This window comes from Camelus ferus, chromosome 33 (assembly GCF_009834535.1).
Source record: "Camelus ferus isolate YT-003-E chromosome 33, BCGSAC_Cfer_1.0, whole genome shotgun sequence".
Classification (NCBI taxonomy): domain Eukaryota; kingdom Metazoa; phylum Chordata; class Mammalia; order Artiodactyla; family Camelidae; genus Camelus; species Camelus ferus.
Genome location: NC_045728.1, coordinates 7969798 through 7993591, shown reverse-complemented (window position 1 = coordinate 7993591; position 23794 = coordinate 7969798). Strand labels below are relative to the sequence as shown.

General features: G+C 47.9%; 1 protein-coding gene across 7 annotated transcripts in view; it reads left to right on the top strand.

Moving 5' to 3' along the window:
* The window catches only part of GRAMD1B (GRAM domain containing 1B), a 154664-nt gene that overhangs the window by 28469 nt on the left and 102401 nt on the right, over positions 1-23794 (top strand). For 6 of the 7 annotated variants that reach the window (XR_004317012.1, XM_032472691.1, XM_032472693.1 and 3 more), the window contains one exon: positions 5471-5548. Coding sequence is in view for 6 of the 7 variants with exons in the window: in XM_032472691.1 (XP_032328582.1) it covers positions 5471-5548 (78 nt within the window). In the remaining variant the exon portion in view is untranslated. The remainder of the gene's footprint in view (positions 1-5470; positions 5549-23794) is intronic. The other variant, XM_032472692.1, reaches the window with a different exon arrangement.

Genomic DNA, 23794 nt, shown 5'->3' with positions numbered 1-23794 from the left:
TTTACTTACTTTCTATTATTAGACTCTCCTATACCCGCTTGCCAGATGGCAAACAGAAACTATTCTCTTTTATTCTCTACTTACTTGCTACCTGCCTTTCTTCCCCCATCCCCCTTTCCTACTCAAACTGAAATGGTAAATGCCAGTCATTTCGCAGGTGGTCATAATTCAGTGTGAAAGCCCGGCCTTTTCTTTTGTCGGTGATGGTGTGACTCTGCTTTTCAAGTCAGCGGCGCTCAACAGCTCTGCCATGAGGATCTCTTCTGTTATTTTCCTCCCATGCTTTGGATGTTTCAAATACTTACCTTGCTGAACTCACTGTGAATACTAAATACAGTTGATGTCCATCATTTCTGGTACACCCACCAAGGCCCAAACGCTGCCCTAGGTGCTTTGTGTAAGATGATTTCTACCATTTCTAAGCCTCACTGCAATCCTTGAAGGCAGGTGACCCTCACATCTGACACTTAGAAAAGTTAAATGCTTTGCCCAAGGTCACTGTGCTCAGTGGCAGAACCTGTGTCTTCCTGACTCCAAATCCTGAACTCAGATACTGTGATTGAATCACTCACAACCTAATCCCCAGCACAGTTGTACAGGTGGTGTTTTATTGTTACTGTTTTCCAGGGAAATAGGCTGAGAGAGGGTAAGTGACTCTGCGGCAGTTTTAGGGCCAATAAGACACAAAGCCGGGGCAAACCTCGGTCTTTCTGTCTCCATTGCTGTTCTGCTGTGTCCGCTGCTTAAAATAATTTCTTCTCCCATTTTTATTAGTCAAAGATAAGCATCAATCAAAGTTGCTCTCAGCCTTTCAAAGTTTCTAATTAGCATGAGATATTTGGTATTAATACCCTAGATTGCTCTGATTACAGCCAAAAACAAAGAAATGGGAAAAATGAGTGCACAGCATTAATGGGGGTAAATATACAGGTCTCATTAGGCTGCAGAAATACTAAATTACAGCTTGCCTAGCCCCATAACTGCTTGGACTCCCCTGAATCTCTCAAAATCCCCTCTGGGTTTAGGAGACCCCAGTAGTGTTGTCTGGGAGAGAAAGAGCTGTTTCTGCTTGTGAAGCACCAACTCAGAAGAGGTGCCGAGTTCAGCCTCCCTAGCAGTGAAGCTGTACTTTCCAGAGGGCAAAAGGACACCTTGCTGGTGGCTTGTGGGTTTAGCCTGTACTTCCTGTAAGTGCCCCTGGTGGAGGGAGGGAGAGAGGCCCGGGGAAACATGGCGGTTCACCCAGCCTGCACTGCAGGGCTCCCCACTCCAGCCCATGCATTTCCGCCTTCTGGAGTGTGCCTTCAGCTCAGGTTACAACGATTTTCCCCAGCCAACCTTCCTGGTTTAGTGTGACCTTCTAGGATAAGCTCCCAGCACTAGCTTGCTGATGGAGAACAAAAACCAGGATTCCAGATTGGATTCGCTTCAGCTGGTTTCCCTCAGGAACGTTCTGGAATTCAAAGAAGCGCTTCCTCACCTTATTTAGTAATACAGTCTAGAGTTTCAGAATTTGATTTATACAGTGATTTTCATCTGAAGCTTGAATTTACAGCAGGAGGGGTTGCCGGCATCTTGTTACCAGATCTAGCTCTTCTGGGGGAACTGCAGATGGTTGCTCACACAATTTCCATTCCTCGCAGTGTTAAGCTGACGCTCAGTCATCTGCTGCCCAGGCTGTCATTCCAAACCCTTGTGTAGAGTTTCTTTTCAGGCCTCCTCACGGGCGTTTTCATCTGTTAGTGCCCTCTGCTGGACTTCCTCCAAGTTCTTCTCAACTTCCTTAAGCTGTGGAGCCCAGACTGGCTTCCTGTCCCATCAAGTCCTTGACTAAGACGGAGTGGTTCAGCCTGTGGCCCCTGACCTTCCGGCATTCCACGCTCCCTCATAAACACTCTGCTCTGGTGGTTGCTTTTTTCATGACCTCAGAAGACTGGCAGACTTATTTAGGGAGCAGAGTGAGCTGCCTGGTATCCAGGTGGCCTGTATCATTTGAAAAGGCTCATCTAAGAGAGGGACTGAGAGTTTCTGCTAGAGAGCGAGGCCACGTCTGACCGTCTGGAAATTCTGCTCGACAACGACCATTTCATGGGGTTGAGGGGAGAGGTGGTTGGCGTCTATCTCACTTTAAAGACTGTGGGAAGAAAAGTTCTGAAACTGGGAGGGGAGAGGACCAGGCTCCTCGCGGCGGGTCTAGAGGAGGAAGGACCCCCAGGCACACTGTAGCTGCTGCTGCCTTGGCTTCATCTGCAGTTCTCCTGTTCCACGCTCACCTCTCCGATGTGTTCCTTGAGCCCCCGGCAGAAGTGTCTGCCACCTGCACCTGTTCATCTTCCCGCGTTGCCGCATCACAGTGCACAGTGAATTCTTGTGCCTCCTCGACAGAGCTCTTTACGTCCCGGTCTCCTAGCACCGTGCCTGGTACGTGGTAAATGTTTGGTGAACGGAGCTGAAGCAGAATGCCCTCCCTTCTCAGTTCTTCTCCTTCTGAATCTATTTGGATTTCACGTCTCAGCACAGAAAGCCTGGCTGTCAAGACAGTATTCTGTTACCGGCCCCAGAAGGAAGTGACCTTCCTCTGGTCTGTGTTTCTGTAGCATTTAATATTTACTTCTAAGAGTTATCATTTTCTGCTTTTAAATGCAGATACTTGTATCGACTCTAACTTTGCAGATTGTAAACACCTTGAGAACACGTCCTTGTCTGCTTGACGTCTTTATTTTCCATGACCCGCAAAAGGATGTCTTGCGTGTGATGATAGCATTTATCCAGCAGTTAATATGTGCCAAGCACTGTTCTCCATACTTCACATATGCTCATTCTTTCATCCTTACAACAGCTTTACATTCTTTCATCCTTACCACAGAAAAACTCATAACATCTGTCTCCATTTTATAGGTAAGGAGGATGACCAATAATTTGCTCAGGGTCGTACAAATAGGAAGTGGAGGAGCTTAGATTACAAGCCCAGGCAGCATTTTCCGAAGTCTAGCCTTAACTGTTGCCTCAGTTCTGCCTTTGATTGGCATATGTGCACAGAGAAGGCATTATACAAATATTTGTTGAATGCATGCTGGTTAATATTTCTTAATTATTTAAAACCAGTGAACAGTTTGAAGGTGTTTTCTAAGCAGCGGGAAGGCCAGAAGGGGGTGCCACAAGGTTGGGTCTAGTTTTGGTTTCAGAAGCTGGATGGGTTGGCCTCGGTGAGGTTCTGGTTTGGAAGTCAGCAGTGCCATCTAGTGGGATAACTTGCTAATATCAGCTCAGAATTATTTTTCTGAATCCCTGGCGCATGTCTGTTAGTTTTGGGAGCCCCTTTATTAGCTTAACTTTAAGTTTTGATTGCCAGAGGGCGGGTAGGGTGAGGAAGAAGAACCAGCCCGTTAGAGCTTAAACAGTCAAGTGTGATCTCTCCTATGAAGAGGCTGTAAAGCTGATCGTGGTCATTCGGGCTGGTTGATCCCCTTTGGGTGTTAGATGGTATGAAACACTGGGCTCCAGATGCCCCTCCCTCTGCTTCTCACACATCCTGCCCACAGTGTAGACTGGTATTCCTCCTGCGATGCTGGCCTCCGGAGCTGAGTCAGCTTTGGAATTTGAGTTCCAGTCATCTGTGGGTTGCCTACTGTAGTCTTAATACCCATCTCAGATTGTAGAGAAGAGGGAGCTTGATACATATGATAGGTCAGTCCCAGTGTCAGAAATCCTCTGCTCAACAACACAATAGTATCATTTTGTTATAAGGAGTTTTCAAAAGGCAAGCCTCTGAGATCTTGCATAAGTAGCAAAAGAAGTGCTTTGTGTAGAGTGAATGAAAGAGAAAGGGCTTGTGTACACACCTGATTCTGCCCCAAACTGGAGGCTTTGTGTGTGGTGCTGTTCTGGTTTCTGGCGTATGTGTGTGTGTGTGTGTGTGTGTGTGTGTGTGTTTTAAAAATTGGATGTAAATTGCTTCTAAGTTCATTTACATCTTGCTGAAAGAACAGAACTGGAGAGCGTGGTTGTAACTGACCACTAAAACTCACAGGCTTCTTTGGCGGAGAGCGGACAGGCACCGGGGCAGGCACTTACCCCACAAGCCGTTTGGAGTTTGCCGTCTGCTGGGGATCTAGCCTAAGGAGTACACGCTGGTGAGACCCGTGCACGGTATCGCTGTGAGGAGTGTACCAGCACCAGGGAACCACTCTGGGCCTGGGTTACAGTGTCATTTATGGTAATAGGAATTCATTGTTGCTTTTGTTCGTGTGTTTGTTTTAGGGAGGCAATAATGTTTATTTATTTATTTATCTTAATGGAGGTACTGGGGATTGAACCCAGGACCTCGTGTGTGCTAAGCACACACTACCACTAAGCTATACCCTCTCCCCTAGGGTGATAGGAATTTACTATTAATAGAATCTATGCAAAGCAGAGGTTTGCTAACTTTTTCTACAAGGGGCCAGACAGTAAATATTTAGGCTTTGTGGGTCTAATGGTCTCACTACTCCACTTATTCAGCTCTGCCTGAACCACACAGCCCTGCCATTGTAGCAAAAAAGCAGCCGTAGTTAGCTTGTAAATGAATGGGTGTGGCTATTCCAATAAAACTTTATGACCTATAATTTTGAATTTCATAGAATTTTCATGGGCTTTGAAATATTATTATTTTTTAAAATTTTTGTTCTCACCCATTTAAAAAAGCAAACACCATACTTAGCTCAAGGGATCTCCAGATTTGGTCGTGGGGCTATAGTTTCTTTAGGACTTTGGATTAGGTGCCTAGAGTATTTAATAATTAGCAATTAATAACAACTATTTGTTAGTTAGTGTCATGTCCGAACAACATTTCTTTCTCTTGCGTAAGATGGAAGACTGGAATTCCGTACTTTGAAGCGAGCACCTGAAGAACTCTGTGAACTGAACTCTGATCTTCATGCCTACAGGGCTTTAAGGGCTGGAGGGACTCCAGCTGCTAATCCCTCTTCTATCCCTCTCCCTCCTCAGCCTTCCCAGAGGCAGAGAAGCAGGCCAGGTGGCCTTTGGCCCCCCTCCAGTCTCAAGTCTCTCTCCTGGCTGGAATCCTCCTCCCCGTCCCCTCCCCCTCCTGCCCCAGCTCCTTGAGTGTCTCAGGTGAGGCTGAAGATTGGGATTGTTATCCTGTCCTAGGGATTTGGAGGCCCAGGTACCGAGAATGCTGGAGGCATCTGCTCACTGAGACTGTGCCGCCAGGGAGGAGCCAGGGAATAGGTCAGGATCTCCCTCTTCTGCCTTAGGTATGGTGGGCGGGGTCTTCACCCAACAGGTGTCTCAGTTCCACTGTTCCTCAGTGTACCGGCTGTGTGAGCCTCTGTGTAGACTTACGCGGGGGACCTTCTACCTTTGAGATGTTGTAACCCCGTTCCTCTGTCGAGCTGAAGTCTGGGCGATCTCCCCCGGGGTTGAGAAAGAAGCTGAACGTTAACGGTTCATATCCTGTGTCTTTCCTCAGCAGCCAGCAGAGCAGCCAGCAGAGCAGCCACGACGATGACTCGAGCAGGTTCCTGAGTCCTCGGGTGCGGGAAGAAAGGTAAGGTCCATGAGGAGGGAGGAGGTGGAAGCAGAGATTCCAGGGGCTGGGGGAGGACTGCACTTCTGCGAGAACTGTGAGAAACTGGGGACCTCTGTGCTCACCTAGCACTGAGCCGGAGCAAGGCCAGGGGGCTTTTGGTGGTCAGCAGGGTAGAAGTCAGTATGTGTAAACCAGGTCTGTCGGGAAGATGTCAGAGTGGACTTGGGACTTGAGGCTCACCTTAAAGGCTGGGTGTGGTGTGGAGCCAGCGGGGAGAGGGTATTTTGTGCCTGAGGAAAGCTGCATGGCCTGGGTTGGCCTGTGTGGCATCAGATTGTTACCCGAAAACTGGGTTCACCTCTTGGTGGTTGTCAAACCGAAAGACAGAGCCAAGCCAAAGATCAGGAAAAGAGAGGAGTTATTATTACTTGCAGCAATTGAGAAGAATACCTGGGATTTTTCTGCAAGCAGTGTCTCTCCCCAGCAGCTAAATTTCAGAAGGTTTGAGCTAAGGGTAAATGCATATTCATGAAGGGGATGAAGCAGAGGAGAATTCAGCATCGAATTGGGGCAAGGCTGACCGAGTCCAAGCTTTAGTTGAAGTCAGGAGGGTCAGCAGCAACCTTCTGTCCTCCCCTGGGCATGGGGTGGGGAAGGGGGTGGGGGCTTAGATCCTGCAGAGCTCAAAGACTGCATCACTTTGTTATGTGCATCCCTTCAGGAGGAACTAGGACCCTGTTTTATTGCTGACCCATTGTTTTCTGACTGGTTTCCTTTGTCTCTGCATTCCCTCACTTCCCTTGAGATCATTGGTTACTGAGACCAGGTCAAGGGCAAGCATTGTGGCCAGGCTTGGATCACAGAATGACTTCTCTTATGTCAAGAAAGCCATTCCTGGTTCTCTTTCTCCAGGGGCCCCCAACCTGTCTGCCTACAGGACGGCAGCAGGATGCCAGGACTGGAGAGGACTGTAGGTGTCAGGGGTTAGTGGACAGTGAGGTTGGATGTGCAGGGTGTGCTGAGAATGAGGAGGCTCCTAGATGCTTGTGTGAGGCTTTGAGGTGGGACTGGTTAAACGCTCCGGATTTAAGGACCAGGTGGCATCTGCTTCATGTGGTGCCTCTGAGTGGCAGACAGAGAGGGGTCTGTTGGAGCAAGATAAACTTGTGCCCATAGAAGGTGGACTGTATTGATGTTGACTGAAAGGAGGTCTCAGCTGGCGTACCCCAGGGCTCTGCTTCTGATCTAGCTCTGTTTACCGCTTTTATCAACAAACTGGATCAAAAAGCAGGTACTTTTACCTCATTTATCAAACATGAATGGTAGCTGCTTAGCTGAGAAGGAGTAGAGAGAACACCAAGGATGGTAGAATCAAGATTTCTTATTATTTCAAACAGAACAGTGGGTAGGGACAAGATTTTTTTTTAAGGAAATGGGCTATTATAATTTGTATATTTATATTAGAATTGTTTCTTAAATGCAGGGTTGCCACAGGCAGCCTAGCTTGAAAGGATTTCATGTAAAAAAAAAAACTTAAAAACAATTTTTTTTTTAACCAGCCCAATATGAGCCCATAATATGAAGCAAGTACCAAATGATCTTTAAAAGCCTGAATTCATTAATGAAACCATGGAGCATGGATTATTTTTTTTTTTTAAGTTTCACTGTAGCCTGTGCTAGCTTGACCATGTCTGATGTACTGTGCTCAGTTCTTCGGAAATGGGTATTGATGAATTACAGTCCAGAAAAGAATGATCAAGATGAGAACTGTATCAGGAGGACTGGTTGAAGGAAAGGGGGGCTTAGCCTGGAAAAGAGAAGGTTTAGGGTGACTGTAACAGTACTCTTTAAACATCTGCAAGCCTAAGAGATAGAACTAGAAGGGTAGACGTTACAGAGGGAAGGATTTGCGCTCAGGATGGGGAAGAACTGTTCTGTAACTGAGATGTACTCCATTGCAGTAGGCCTTGCAAAGCCATGAACTGCCCCCTCCAAACAAGTGTTCAGGCAGAAGCTAGGTGGTGTGTCATGAAAAAGATTCCATCCTGGGTGAGAGCGTGGGACCTCTGTAATCCTGCTCTTTAGATCATGAAGTTTTATGAGTTCTGACCTAGTTCTCAGCTTTGTGCTCATCACTAACCAAAATGAGCAGTTCAGCTCATCAGTTTAGGTGGCGTGTATACGGAGGCAAGGGTCCTCCAAGGGGCAAAGATTAATCATTCTTGTCAAGATGCTTTCTTTATCAGTTACGATCTGAGGGTGGTTCTCTTAGACTCTGAGCGTGGCCTCTCTTTTCAGTGCTTGGATTTTGACAACCATACTGTCAAAATTGGAGGGATCTGTAGAGTTCCCCTGGGCAGCCTCCTCCCCTGTGCTCATGCGCCGACATCTCCGGAAATGTCCCGTCCATTTCTGACCACGATGCCTTCAGTTCTCATCTGTCAGCCCTGTGATTGGCAACTCCTCACCCCCTCTCTTTATCTCTGCTGCTGGGGGCATTGCTGGGAGAGATGAGTAAGTGCCAAATTGCACATACTCTTTAATACGTTTTCCCCAAGGCTGCCTGCTAACTAGAGAGAGCCCTGCCTTTTGTTCAGTATTCAGGATTTTGTGTTGATAAAAATTATATTCTGGAAAAAAAAAAAGAAAAAAAATTATATTCTGGTTTCTTCTCTCTCCATTCCCCCAGCCAAATGGAATGCTTCGGAGGGTCTCGCATCCAAACCTCTGCCCAGAAAAATCCTCTGAATGTCTTCCCTGGTCCTTTCTTCCCATCCCTGGCCCACTGACACCGCCCCCCAAACTCCTCATGGTGGACGGTGGATATTAGCTCACCTTGAGCAGTATGGGAAACAGAGAGGGCTGTGGTCAGAAGGATGCTTCCCGCGGTGGTCCCTGTGGACCCCTCTCCTCAGAAACTCAGGAGCAGTATGTGTTGTGTTCACCATGGCCTTTCTGAATGAAGTCTTTTTTGCCCTTCTCAGCCAGTGGGTTCTCCTGGAGAGAGCAAGTCCTCAGAGTGCTAATTAATCACACGGCCTCGGCTCAGAACAAACCCTTACACCCTGCACCTAATCCTTCCTCTGACATGTTTCCACCCAATTAAGAGACTCTCTGGGGCGTTTGGATGTTGGTCTGTGATATCCTGGCCTAGAGCAAGTGTGAGATCTGAGCCCTGGGGAGATTCTTCTGCAGTGGTGGGGATTTGGCTGGTGCTTCTTGCTCTGAGCCCCATTTGATGGACAGCGCACCCTGCTGGTTACGACAGCGTTTCCTACATGGCGACACACTGAGCACCTCATTTCCTCTTTGCCATTCCCCTGGGAAGCAGGCAGAGCAGGATAGAAAATGGTCAAGTATGAGGTGGGTACTAGGGACCCTTTTCTGTGGCTGCTCCTCACTCCCCAAAGCATGTGGTCAATTACAGAATGAAGGATCATTTCACAGAGCAGGCAAAAAAAAAAAAAAAAAGACATTGATTTCTTCTGTTTCAGAGATCAAAATTATAATCCTTCAGTATGAGATGAACTTTCAACTGCTTAAATAAAACATTGATTTTTCTTTTTTCTTGTACAACGTTCAGAATGGATATAACGTTTAGAGGCAAAAGAGCTACTCTACTGTAGTCTAAAAAACGTGCACATTACAACAAAAGGGAAAACACCTCAATATGACATCCGAAACTTAAGGGCTTCTGAGAATTTTTTTTTCCTCATTCACATTAATTTCTGTCCTGAAGGAAAAATAGCCTTTGGAACCATGATGAGGGCAGAGGGTAGGTGGGTGCAGGGAGATAGTCATTTCCTGGATGGGTATGCATCAGGGATAAAGGCTGATTTTAGGAATAGAGTGTTTTTTAGGAAATAGGGTTTGTCTCAGAGGTAGGAGAACCACCCCACCCCCAGATTTCTAGTAGAAAGCAAAATAGATCTAACTTTCCTAAAGTGTGTATGTGCGTGTGATGGGATATGGACACTAATCCATTTTCACGCTTCTAAGTGAAGCCAGGGGTACCCTTACAAAACACTAGTTCCCAGGTTCAGCCCAAACTGGACCAGTTGTTGGGGTTTCTCAGGTCACTAGATCTTTATTTACTACATTCACTCAATGGTAGGAACTTTCACACGAAGCCAGAACTGTAGACAAAGGAGCCTTTTCACTAAGGGCCTTTTGTGTACATGATGTTAGTCACAACAGAATGTGGTCTTGGTTGACCAGGAAGCCCTCTGTGGTAGGGGAATGAGACCCAGACAGGGCTGGGAGTGTAACCGAGGGCCAGAGCAGGGCGGCATGTGTTCATGTGTCCCTTCCTGCGTGGCGGCTAGGTGCCACACACCCTCGTGAAGGGTCTTCAAGATATGGGAGCCTGCTGGAGTCCAGGCTGCAAGAAGGATCACGGCTCACCGTCTGCCAGTGGGCCCTGGGGTGTGCAGGAAAGAGCTAGAGCCTTAAAGTCAGACCGACCTGGTTTTCATTATCTTCTTCCTTCTTGACTATGCATTTTTTAAAGCATTTTACTCAGCTTCACTGAACCTTAGTTTCCTTGTTTGATTAAGTCTTTTCTTATGAAGAGTCCATGGGATAACATGTGCAGAGTACCTGGTACTCATAGGGGCGTGGTAAGTGGTAGCCGTGAGTACTCTGCTGATTTTAGCTGCCATGAGATTTACTCTTAGTCTCTTAGCAGATCTGTGCTCTTCTGCCCTTCAAGAAACAGAGACAGGAAGAGTGTGTAGACTGTTGATCACTGCAAAATGTCAGATGTTGACCCCGAGGCTAAATAGAATAAGGCATGGTATTTCCCCTCTGGAGCCTTGCTGTCTTACGGTGAGGCATACCTGTAAGCAAGCCAGTATGATGTAATAGTTGACATGTGGAATTTTGTATAAGGTAATAAAACTAAAGAATTTGTTTACTAATGTAGGTAACCTGTGCAGGGAATCCTGCATCTACTTTCAGACAGAAACCTCTCCACAGCCGTCTCAAATAGATGCTGTGATTATCTTCATGTTAGAGTTCAGGAAACTGAGGCTCAGTGGAGTTAAGAAACTGGCCCGAGTAATGCAGGTGCTCTGCTTGGGGAGAGGATGGGGAGGAGGGAGGAAAAGGGCAGTGGTATCCAGGAAGACTCTGGCGGGGAGGGGGCTGTGCTTCAGCTAAGAGCTGCAAGATGAGTAGGAGTCCGTCGACAGTGTTCCCAGGCTGGGGGACAGGATGTGCCTGAGCGTGGACGTGTGAGCAGGAACGGCAGACACTTCAGGGTTTCTGCGATCGTGTCCCAGGAGCGGGGATAGCTCCCCAGTGGCTGGAAGTCATCTCTGTACAGGTAGGCAGGTGCCTGATCATGCCACATCCTGCCGTGATAGAGTGGGCTGTGTTTATAGACCAGGGGAGGTGGCTGAGGGATCCTGAGGCCAGCGGTACCCAGATCTCTCCCAGATACTCTTGTGAGAAGGATCTCGTCGGTCTTAGTGTGAGAGGTGAATTCAAGGGGCAAACACTGGGAGCAAGTAGACAAGGAAGGAAATTGTGGCAGCTGTCTACCCCTCCCTTCCCTCCTTGAACAAGTATTTATTGAGCACGTGCTGTATGCTAGCCACTCTTGCGGGCCTTGGCGGGTACGGCCATAAACAAGGACCATTGTCTCTCCTTTCATGGTGCTTACTTTCTAGGGAGGGGAGATAGATGATAAACAAGTAAGAAAACATCAAACAGTAATAAGTGCTATAGAGAAAATGGGAAAAGGTGAGATGGTAGACCACCGCTTTCTGGGACTTCTGTGAGTTGGGTGGGAGGGCTGGCTTACTGATGTGATGGCATTGAAGCTGAGACCACATGGGCACATTTCTGAATTATGGTAGAAGGTCAGAAAAGGAGGACTTCTCCTCTGTGCCTCGCTCTCCTCATCTATAAAATGGGTGTAATAATAGTTCAAACCTCATAGGTTTTTAGAAGATTGAATGTGTATGTGTGTGATGCTTGGAACAATAGTAGTGCCTGGCACATGGCTAGCATTATATATGTGCTTGCTATTATTGTTATTAATATTGATATTATTATTAAAATATTGGGTAAAGGAGGGAGAATTTGAAGAGCAGGGTGGTAGTGAATTTCATTTAGACACAGAGTTGGAACTGCCCATGGAACATGCCAGTGGAGAGAGTCATGGGCAGTGGGCTATACCTGTTTGAAGCTCAGGAGACAGGACTGAAACTATTTGCTAGGAAACAAGGATGTAGTTGAGACCAAGAGTCTTAGGATGAGCAAAGTTTAAGCAGAAAGCCAAGGAAAGAGGAATTTGCAAAAGATCGCCCACTGAAGCTAGGAGAACTAGGAGACAGAAATTTCATCAAAGCAAGAAAAGACAAAGAGGGTAAGATGGAGAAGATAAGAACCAAAAAGGATCTTGTGCAGTGGCAACCAGGAGGTCACTGGTAACCGCAGAGCAGTTTTAGAAAAGGATATATTGAGGGGAGGAAGAGGAGACAGAACATGGAGAATTCATCCTAGAAGTTTGCCTGGGAAGAAGAGAGAGAGAGGAGAAGGCAGAGGTAATTGGGGGCAATTTTTGTTTTAGTGTAGGGAGAGACAGCACTTTTTTAATCTCTATAGTAGAAACTGATAAATCAAAGATGAGAATTTTAGAGAGGATATCATTCATTCATTCACTCAACAAACTCTTAAGACATTATGCATTATGTACTCATTTGAGCTCCCAGTCGTGTTGAGGAGACAATAATAACATAACTGAGTGTATGACACAAAAAATACAAACTTGGAGATGTGTATTGAAGTGGGGGAACATGGTTCCGTGAGGGAGGGTATCAAAGAAGTTGGATCTGGAAAGAAGGGGTTGCAGGATGAAAGCGTGATGGTTGAACTAAGGCTGGAAGGATGAGTCCAAGATGAGAGGGAAGCAGTGAGATGAGGTAAGATGGGGCAGGAGGTTGTTCAGCCATGACGAGGACTTGAGTATGTTCAGCGCATCAAGAAGCCACTGAAAGTCTTTTAAGAAAGGTTGCAACTTGGAGAAGGGATGTAGAGAGATCGGCTGGGGCAGTTAGGAGGCTGTTACAACAGTCCAGGCAAAGGACTGGATGTTGGTAGCTTGGACATGGGATGGTGGTTGTAGGGGATTTAAAAAGTACAAAAATTCGAGGTACATTTGGAGATAAAATGCCCACAACTTGGTGATGGACTGGACAAAGGGTGTGAGAGAGAAGGGAGGTCTTCAGAGTTGGTCCTGGGATTCCATCTTGCTCGGCTGCAGCAGAAAGATAAGGAAATACAGTTTCAGAGGAGGCAAGAAAAGGTAGATCTGGATCACAGGTGAAAGGATTCGCTTGAGTAGGAGAGAAGAGTGGATGTGGGTGGAGGTGAGTTCACAGGCGATGGGTAGACAGGTGAGGAGATAAAAACAGCAGGATCTGTGTTCTCTGTGAAACAGGAAATAAGTTATCTCCGAAGATCGAGGAAGGTGGAATGGGAGTTAATGGGAGTGGTGGGAGACTTGGGTGTAGTGAATTTGGGGATTTCTTGTGTCACCTTTTTTCTGGCTGGCTTAAAAGACGTTCGTGTCTTACACGTCTCACTAGAACTCACCCTGGTCTCTTCCAGTTAAGGTAGGGAAGGCAAATTTTCTTTTTTTTACATTTTTTTATTGAGTTATAGTCATTTTACAATGTTGTGTCAAATTCCAGTGTAGAGCACAATTTTTCAGTTATACATAAACATACATATATTCATGGTCACTTTTTTTTTCGCCGTGAGCTACCACAAGATCTTGTATTTATTTCCTTGTGCTATACAGTATAATCTTGTTTATCTGTTCTACATTTTGAAATCCCAGTCTGTCCCTTCCCATCCACTGCCCCCTTGGTTGTATTCTGTCTATGAGTCTGTTTCTGTTTTGTATTTATGTTTTTATTTCAGATTCCACATATGAGCAATCTCATATGGTATTTTTCTTTCTCTTTCTGGCTTACTTCACTTAGAATGACATTCTCCAGGAACATCCATGTTGCTGCAAATGGCGTTATATTGTCAGTTTTTATGGCTGAATAGTATTCCATGATATAAATATACCACCTCTTCTTTATCCAGTCATCTGTTAATGGACATTTAGGCTGTTTCCATGTCTTGGCTATTGTAAATAGTGCTGCTATGAACATTGGAGTGCAGGTGTCATTTTGAAGTAGGGTTCCTTCTGAATACATGCCCAGGAGTGGGATTCCTGGGTCATATGGTAAGTCTATTCCTAGTCTTTTGAGGAATCTCCATACTGCTTTCCACAGTGGCTGCACCAAACTGCATTCCCACCAGCAGTGCAGGAGGGTTCCCTTTTCTCCACAGCCTCTGCACCATTTGTCATTTGTGGACTTTTGAATGATGGCCATTCTGACTGGTGTGAGGTGATACCTCATTGTAGTTTTGATTTTCATTTCTCTGATAATTAGTGCTATTGAGCATTTTTTCATGTACCTATTGATCATTTGTATTTCTTCCTTGGAGAATTGCTTGTTTAGGTGTTTTGCTCATTTTTGGATTGGGTTGTTTGTTTTTTTCTTATTTAGTCATATGAGCTGCTTATATATTCTGGAGATCAAGCCTTTGTTGGTTTCATTTGCAAAAATTTTCTCCCATTCCATACGTTGTCATTTGTTTTACTTATGGTTTCCTTTGCTGTGCAGAAGCTTGTAAGTTTAATTAGGTCCCATTTGTTTATTCTTGCTTTTATTTCTATTGCTTGTGTAGACTGTCCTAGGAGAACATTTTTGAGATGTATGTCAGATAATGTTTTGCCTATATTTTCTTCTAGGAGGTTTATTGTATCTTGTCTTACGTTTAAGTCTTTGATCCATTTTTAGTTTATTTTTGTGTATGGTGTAAGGGAGTGTTCTAGCTTCATTGCTTTACATGCTCCTGTCCAGTTTTCCCAACACCATTTGCTGAAGAGACAGGGAAGGCAGGTTTCATCACAGTGTTTTATAGGTGTGGTAGCAGGCTGTGGTACCTCTGCCCAGCATTTGCCCGTGCTGTGCACACTTGGGCTTACTTGTCTGTCTCTCCAGCAGCCCCTGAGACCCTGGAGGGCAGAAACCGTGTCTCTTTTCTGTCTGACACAGAGTAAGCGCTCAGCACCAGATGTCGGTGGGATTTATGAATGAACAAGTGGGGAAACCAAGGCAAGGGAATTGGAGCCTCCGGAGTTGGAGCCAGGCCAGAAAGCAGGCCCACTCCCTCCAGCTCAGGTCTGGCCACTGGAATAGATAGCTTCCTATTAGAAGGATTTTCAGTTCTATCACAGAACTTGTCCCCACATCGCGTGTTTCCAGAGCACTCTAGCCCCACCTACCTGCCTGGCTGCTGAATTCCCCACGGCCCCAGGACACTCAGGTGATCTCTCGGGTCAGCTCCCTCACCGAGGAAGGAGCTGGAGCAGCAAATCCTCTGGGAGCAGTGCCCGCGGCCCTCCCCCTCCTTCTAGCAGCTGACATCACATGCAGGTACAGCTCCATCCTCCCTGTCTGAGGACAGAGGAGGAGAGGAAACTCACCCAGTGCCCAGAGCGCTGCCAGATGTCGGGGGATGGGGGAGGGCTCTGTGTGGAGCTGGGGCTCAGGCTGAAGGCAGGGGGTTCCTGGTAACTCAGAGCCTGAGGCTCCCGCCCCGGGCCCTCCACCTGCCTGTGTGTTGTGCTGAACATCAGGGCGGGGAGCGCTCACATGCACGGGCCATGTCGACAGCTGAAGGAGCTGCACAGGCAGCGGCGCCGGAGTGAGCCCCCAGCCCGTGAGGTCCCCGCTGCCATGTGGCGGGCCCCCCCGCGAGCCCAGCATGGTCCAGAACCTGCGCTCCCAGACGGTCTCTTGCAGCACGGCTGTGAGGCAGGCCTGCCACTACCACGTCTCCTCCCTGAGGAAGAAGCTGTCCTTCCTGAAAGCCAAGTAGGTGGCAGGGGGCCCTGGAGATCAGGGCACAGGGAGTTGGCCCTTGGCTGGTTTGGGGTGACATGGACTCTTCATAGGCAGGAGTGCTTGTGGGGTGACTCCCCATGTTTGGGGCTATTGCAGTCCCTTGCCAAGTGACAGGCTCTCAAGAGGGAGACGGAGCAATCTGTCGTCAGAGGCTGAAGGTACAGGACGAGGGGGTGCAGCGAACGAGGCTGTGCGGTCCTTGGCGTGGTGGAACACTTGACTGGGCCTCGCTGTGCGTCTCCAGGGAGCTTGCTGTCTGGGTTCTTCATAACTGGTTGGGGATCATTCTTTTCCTCTTTCAGAGTAAATTAATTCAGTTGGTGAAGAACTTGGAGGTGCCAAGGGACAGGTGCTGTAGAGAGTGGTGTGCACTGTCTGATTTCAGGGCCCCTGGTGTCTTTGGGGGTGTTGATAGTTCCCTTCCAGTGATAGGGACTTAGGGGTGAGATATTGGGGGGTTAACTTTGTGGATTCCCTTCTCATAGCCACTCATTTGGGACTTTGAGCAGCTGCCAGGGAGATCTGAGCAGGACCAGGTGTGGGGCGCTTTCTCCTCAGGTGGCCCTGGCCCTCGGCGGGTGATGGCTCCATGCCGAACATGCTGCCTTGGCCTTTGTGAGAAGCAGAGGGGAGGTTTCCTCGAGGAAAAAGAGGTTCCAGCCCCTAGGATCAGAGTAGATCATTTCATCCTTCCTGAATCTGCTTCCTCCTCTGAAAATAGAATTGTACGGACTTGGTGGAAGTTGTGGGGATCAAAATGAGATAAAATGGGAAAAACACTTGGCACCCAGTCAATGGTAGCTTCTGTTAGAGTTACTGTCAGCAGACAGTCTCCTTGGGCCAAGCCTGGGTGGTGCGTGGAAGGTGAGTTTGGAGCCACAAGAACTGTTGTTGGAGACTAGGTTAGAGGGAGCCCCAACCGAGTCCAGAGGTGACATTTCCCTGGGGAAGCCAGTCCCATAAACTCTAGTCCTCACTCTCCCAGCTGATTTCCATCTTAGCACTAGTTGTGTTATCATTGTTTTTATTTGTTGACTTGGTTGTTGTCTGTCTCCCCTACTTGTCCCTAAACTTTGTTTTATTCACTAGTGTGTGCTGACACTTAGCGCGGAGCCTAACACGTGGTAGGTGCGCAGTAAAGATTCATTACATGAGTAACTGGCACGTGGGTGACTGTCTAAGGCTTTTGCTGGCTCCAGTGTTCTGTGATCTTGGAATTCTGGCTGTAACCTAAATTGAGGGCCACTGACGAGCACTTACTCATCTATTAACCTTTGTGACAGCTTCATGGTCAAGAAAGTGGTTGATCTGTGACCGCCCCTCATGTGTTCTCTTCTCTCTGATTCACGTACACATATGCTCCGGGGATGGCATGGCCTCGTGGCAGACAGCGCGTAGGGTGTTTGGATAGTAGAGGAGAGACATGTCTCAGGTCCCGGCTTTGCGCTGACTTCGGAGGCGGGGCAGAGAAGCCAGTGGGTACTCCTGTCTCCCCCGCCCCTGTCTGCGTTCCCAGTTTGCAGCTCCTCTCTGGCTGCTTCCGTTGCTGTCAGCAGAACTGTCTGCAGGTGTAACCATCACCTGCTCTGCGTTTCTCCTACTCCAGCATTTCTCCTTTTATGCCTGAGAAAGGGGGGGTCATTAATTTTAGCTCAGCAGACCACTCTCTCTCTGCTGATGCCACGGTTGGGATTTAGATTTGGACAACTGGCAGGGCGGCTGGTAGATTTCATTCCCCAGTCTCTCCACTTCCTGCTGGGAGAAAGCCCATATTCCTACCAGCCGGAGTGTGAGGGGGTGACAGCTCTCAGCTCAGCAGTGACTCCACCCACAGGCTTGCCCTGCTCTGCGCCCCATTCTTTGCCTCTTTCTTACTCCAGGGCTGAGATGCAGTTGGAGGCCCCAGCCCCTGGGTTCTCATCTCAACACGCTGCTGATTCATAATGTAAGCTCAGAGCAGCGATTTGCAGAGCCCATTCCTTACTTTGAAGAAATCATTGTACCAGAAGTTGATACTCCAGCTTGGTTGTAAACCTCTATTGGTAAACATTTTTTGAGTGTGTATCATCATAACACATATGGATGTATTTACACAAATTGTAACGTACTACTGCTGCACGAAAGCACTGTGTGTATTATATCGTTAAGCAGAAATTTTAGAAGGACGAGCTAAAAAGAGGTGTAAATGTAAGTTCTAGTATTTTCTTCCTGCACTACACGGGTAGGTGCTCACGTCCCTTTGATGGTGAGCAGCCAGCTTGGGAGAGCAGGGTTCTAAGAGAGTTGTCCTCAACCTTTTAGTGAGTTTCAGAATCCCGTGCAGAGCTAATTCAGCATGTGCATTCGTGGACTCTGGATTTTCACCCAGCCCCAAGTGATCTCCATGCAGGTGGTCTTTGAGAAAAGGCCTGTAGCGCGAAGCCGTCAGTTATCCCTGCTCTAGCTAGCATCAGGAACCCAGGTCTGGGACAGGGAGGGCCTAGGTGTCCCAGTCCTGGCCTGTGACATCCATTTTAGGGGGCCTCTGGCAGACCCTCGGTGCCTTTTTACCCAGAACCTGGAACACTGGTGTCAGCGCATGGCTTCTGTTTCCCCTTACTTTCTGCATAGCCCAAGGGTCCCCATCGTGCAGCAAGGAGAAAGATGGGTGGGTTGGGGATGCGTAATTAAATGAATCATTTCATCTTACCGTCACCACGTTCCAGGTTACTCAGTGCCTCTTTTCTTCTTATCCTTAGGCAGGTGAGCCGCTAGCAGGTAACTGCTGGGCTCCCTCCCTCTCTTTGCCAGTCCTCCTTAGTCTGAAGGGGAAACTCTTCCACTGAGATGCAGAGAAGCCCCTGGCAACCCTGGTTCAAAATGGTCCTTGAGCTGGGAGGAGGGGCTGAGGGAGGGGAGGATACCTGAGTACCACCCCCCCACACACACCTGCACCAACACAGATGTTCCCTTTGTCATTCTCTGTGTGAGCCTGAAGAGTGAGTTAGTAGAATTCAGGGTTAGACTTTTGAAACCCTTAGTTTATTAATTTGGCTCGATGCCAGACTTGCTTTGTGATCTGTTAAGTGCACAGTTTCACTTGCTTAGTTCCTTTCCCTCTAGAAGTGGAGCAACTATTACCCATGTTTCCTTTTCCTGGCGTCTTAGTGAGAGGCTTTGCATCTGGCTGAGAGTTTACATCAGTTGTCCTTGTAAATGCGGTACAGAACAGAGAGCTGCAGAAGGAGCCCTTAGGAGGGAATTTAAGGGGCTAAATGCTCTCTACTCCTTCCTGGTTCAGGAATTTCTTCTTCAGTATCTATGCCAAGTGCTTATCCGCCTTTCTATGAATAACTTCCACAATGGGAAATTTGCCAAGGAAATTAATTGGGGTCTCTTTCAGCACAGAGATCTATCATTATAAGAAACTACTGCAAGTCTACAACTGAGAAAAGCAAACCCAAGACGACACAGTGTCCGTGTTCTTAGTTTGTGGGCACAGCATCAGTGCTGAGGTATTATTTGTTGTTGCTAATAATAGCTTCTGTTTTGAGAGTTTATTGTGTGCTCAGGGCTGTGTGTTTCATGTGCTGTTCTCATTTAATCCTAATAGCAGTCCTAGAAGGGAGGCTGCTCTTCTGCCCATTTTCTAGATAAGGAAATGGAGGTTTAGGTTGGCCATTGCCTTTCCCTGTAAGTGGCAGAGCTGAGATTTGACTCCTGAGCTCAAGTTTGTATTTGCAGTTTGTTGTGAATTCCCCTCAGGAAGGGATACAAGTCGGGGGTCCAGTACAGGACCGCCTGCTTTTCCTTCTATCTGATGGATCTAGCTTTACCAGCATCCTAGGATTGAAGCTCCAGATGTGGAAATGTATGATGAGCCATCTGTTGATGAAGGTGATGTCCTGAAAAGCTTCAAAACCAGACAGGACAGGAAACAAACTGACAAGGAAGGAATAGACCCCAGTGATTCTGAATGATACAGTTAAATATGCCCAAAGTTCAAATAGTTTTTTAAAATCTTTTTTCACTATGTTTCCTATGCCTTATTGATTTTGAGAAGTATCTTAGGATTTTAGCTAACAAGTTATATGTATGAAAGTTCCAGTACGTCTCTTTGTTTCACAGTCTCTCTCTCTGATGCTTTCTCGGTTTCACTTTTGTGTCTAGACTGCAGAACAGACCCAGTGTTACTCTTACCTCTCTCAGGTGCCAGGTGAAGGCCCTGTGGGCACCTGCAGGACCTGCAAAAGCTCTTCACCTTCCCTCTGGGCTCACCAGCACCCCCTGCTGGTGGTGGCTTTGCTGAGAGGGGAGGGAGTGGCCAGCTGATCCCTCCTGAGTAGTGGAAATAGTCCTGAGTCAGCAGGCAGAAGGCAAAGGACGTGGCCTGGACTCCACTCCTCAGTTGTGGAGGGCAGGGCTGTCTGCTGGGCAGGACAGTGCCCACCTCGTGGGAAGAAAGGACACTGGGGGAAGGGAACTGCCAATGCAAAGGAACACTTGCTGGTTTGAGGTGCTGTGCACGTGGGTTTGTATGTTCTTCTTGGACCCTCTGCTCAGATTCCTCTGGGGCCATGAGTTCTTCCTTGGACATTTAAATGGCATTTTCCTTGGTCATTCTTTTCTTCCCCACCCCACCCAGCTTCCACAGCACAATGGTCTGTTTGTTTTCTGGATGTACATGCGACAGCGGCAGCTCCAAGGGTAGGAAGGCGCCAGTATCCTTCAGAAGAAAAGCTGAGGACAGCCTGGAGAGGGTGGTCGGCTCCGGAAGCATTCCCTCCACATTCTTCTTTGTGTGCGGCTCCCCCAGCCCTGGCCCGAGAATTGGCACTGATCTGTATCTGCATCTTTCAGCCTCGTTGCCAGTCCCCTACAAGAAAGCTGGGACCTAGCGGTGGACACTCTGGACTTGGAGACTTTCCCTCAATTTCCCCCTTACCTGTCCCACTTGCCTGCTCCTGCAGCTGCAGAGAATTCGGAAGAGGGTGTGAGACACTCCTCCACAGGCGTCGTCAGGGCTGCAGCTTCTTGCTGGACTACCCAGGGATCTGTCACCACAGCTTGTCACCTTATCTTGTTTTCTCTCAGTTTCAGCAGTAGTCACTAAAGGGACCCGCGTCCAATGATGTCCCAGTGGCATTCGGGTGGCCCCCATATCCCCACCCTGACTCTCCCACCAGCACCTTCCTCCGTCTGCACTAGAGTGTTTGATTCTACTATGGAAACGTGTGTGGCTCCCATGTACTGTAGGAGGGTCAGGCAATATGATTGGCCTTCTCCCCCCTCCTCCCTGCTGGCCCTCTGCTCAGTTAATCTTGTGGCTTCTCATATATTCTCCCCCTGAACCCTGACGTGAAAGGCTCTGACGTCCTCTGCGGCCTGGCTGTTGGTGTTTTGTGACAGTTGGTACAGGCACAGGAGCAAAGCTCCAGAGCAGGGAGTGGAGAATTATCCATCTTAGGCATTTATGACCCTGTCCACTTGGAAACACTTGCACGCATCTGTCACTGGGAGTCTAGCTGAAGGCCCAGCTGCTGGCTGGAGGTGGTGGGCCTGGGCCCAGAGATGGTGGGTCAGGGCAGGAGTTGTGTAACCAGACCAGTGCCAGCTCTGCACTGGCACCACGTGCACATGGCTTGGAGGTTTGGGAGAACTTGGGGAGTGGCTGCTGTTCCCACCCCATGAGTGCCCTTAACATAGCAGGTGTAAAGGCAGCATTATTTTAGTTGACATTTATTGAGGGTGCTTATTATGTGTCAGTACTCTTGTTTAAATTTCCCCGTTTTTCTATGAAATAATAATAACTGTTGCCTCCATTTTATAGATAAGAAAACTGAGGCTGCGGGGAAGCTATAGCTCAAGTGGTAGCGTGCACGTCTACCATGAACAAGGTCCTGGGTTCAATCACCAGTACCTCTTCTAAAAATAGATAAAGGAGCCTAATTACTTCCTCCCCTCCCCCCAAAAAAATTAAAAAAAGAAAACTGAGGCTTTCATAACTTGTATGAGAGCACATAGCTGTTAAATGATGGGCTGGAATTTGAATCCAGGCAGTTTGACTCTAGGTTCTAACCATTATGCTACACTGCCCAGCCCCGCTCTACAGGCTGATGTTGGGCCGTATCACTGATACTCCTGTTGCTTGTGAGGTCCCAGGATGTACCAGAGGCTGCGAGAGGTGGGTCTCCACTTTGTCGTGTGGTTGTGTCCCGGGGAGCCGCGATGTAAAGCCACACTGACACCAGCAAAGACCTCGGACAGAGCCTTGCCTGAGCTGTGAACTTCCCTAAGCAAGATGCTGTGGGAGGCGGTCGGCCTGGCACTGTCCCTTTATCCGGCCAGCGGAGGGTGCAGTGCTGGAGGTGACTGGTCCCCAAGGCTCCTTCCTTTCCTCCTAGAACTTGAACCTTAATCCTGACCGCCTGTCTCCTTGTCCTGACTGCTTCAGAAGCTCCTCCATCCCAGCCCACCTGTAGCAACTGACATCTCCAGAGATCAGTTCAGCTCTGAGAGCCCAAGTCAGATGTGAGCTTTGCAGAGGTAGCCGCCTTCCCCTAGTTTCCCCCGTGCTGGGCAGTTTCTCTCCGTCCGCAGCTCCTCTTGGACACTTCAGTCACACCGTCTCGTGGAAATTTCCACTTTGAGTTTGTAATTGTTTTGTATCCTTTCTCCTCGCACTTGCAACCTGACCAGTTTCCCTGATTTCCTTTGTGAATCTTTCCTTCCTTTCTTACTTTCATTTGGACTCTATCATTGTTCTTTGATGGCTTTTCCCCTCAAACTCCCCTACACGTCCCTGCAACGTCCACTCCCGGTCAGCGTGTCCTGCAAGTGTCTCCTCTTACCCTTTTCCTTACTCCTTTTCTGCCTTTTCCTTCTTCTAATGACCACCTCACCCCACCGTTCTGATGCCTTTATTCCCTAAAAAAGCAAATGCATTTGTTTTCTGTCCAGCCTGCCTCTCCCATTATCAGCTCTGCAGGGGGTCTTACAATTCCATGCTTTGAGGGGAGAGGTCCCATGGATGGCGAAGACAGGAGGTGAACCGCTAAATTTTTTTTTAAAAGCCCTTAATGCTTAGATAGTATTTACTGTGTGCCAGATGCAAGTCTAAAGCCCTTTCTGTATGTTACCTCATTTAATCCTCACTGCAGCCTGTGAGTTGAGAGATAGTATTATCCCTCTCTTACAGATGAGGAAATAGGGGCACAGAGAGGCCAAGCAACATGCCCAAGGTCACACAGGTGGCGGTGGTGGGCAGTGGAGTCAAATTCAAACCTAAGAGGAATGGCTTGAGAGGCCACTCCTGCCTCCATGGAGTTGATGGTTAACCAGTGACAGAGAGGAGACGGCACCTTCCAAGTAGACGTGCACAGTCATGGGAACTCACACGCTCTGCCCTCTTTCACCTTCATTCTTCCTGCCTCTTTCTCTTTCTGCATCTCCTCCTCTCAGGAGAAGCTGCCGCTTTGCGTGTGCAGGAAGAGCAGACGGCGGGTGGCCTCCCCTGGTCTGTTGTTCTGGGAGACTCCCTGTTGCATTGTCATCTTTTCAGTTTACAGTCAGCAGTCAGACTCTGGAGAGAAGGAATTTCACCTTCTTGGCAAAGGCGCTTGATCTATATTTGTGGTCTCAGGGCAGGCAGAGCAATCGAGCTGCACATTTTATAAGCATCTCAGATAAGGCCATCCCACTGTTCTTTACTCAGAGAGCCGCGTGTGCACAGTGCGGCAGGCCAGCGGGTTGGAAACGCTTGTCCCTGCTTACCTTGCAGCCACTCCTACCAAAAGGCAGCCGCCAGAGGAAGCTCTTCCAGAGAAGCCGGTGCCTGGACTTCCCCCCACACCTTAACCGCCCCCTTCCCAAACTCACTCTAGCCTCTTTTCAAGCATCTGGGGTTTTTTCTTTCTTTCTTTCTTTCTTTCTTAACTTGGTACATTAGTACATGATTAAGCAGTTAGAATGTAATACTTAGGGTAAAGTAATTAGTATGAAGAATTGCCCTGGAGACAAAATGATATAATGATGTTTATAAAGAGGTTCCCCTCCTGTCTGTCTGTCTGTCTTTTCACTAGCTGTTAGGCACAATGGAATGAGCCGAAGTTGTAGAAGTGAGACCTAGTTCAAAAGGCAAATGCATAGAATAGAGGAGTCATTTACCCTACAGGAATTACTAGCTCAGTTCCTTTCTGGTAAGTAGCAGAGTGCAGGTCCACTGGCTTCTCAAGTAGATACGCTGCATCAGTTCTGTAGTGTCATTCATCTTTTCCATCTTTCTTCCTGGAATTATCTTTGGGACACA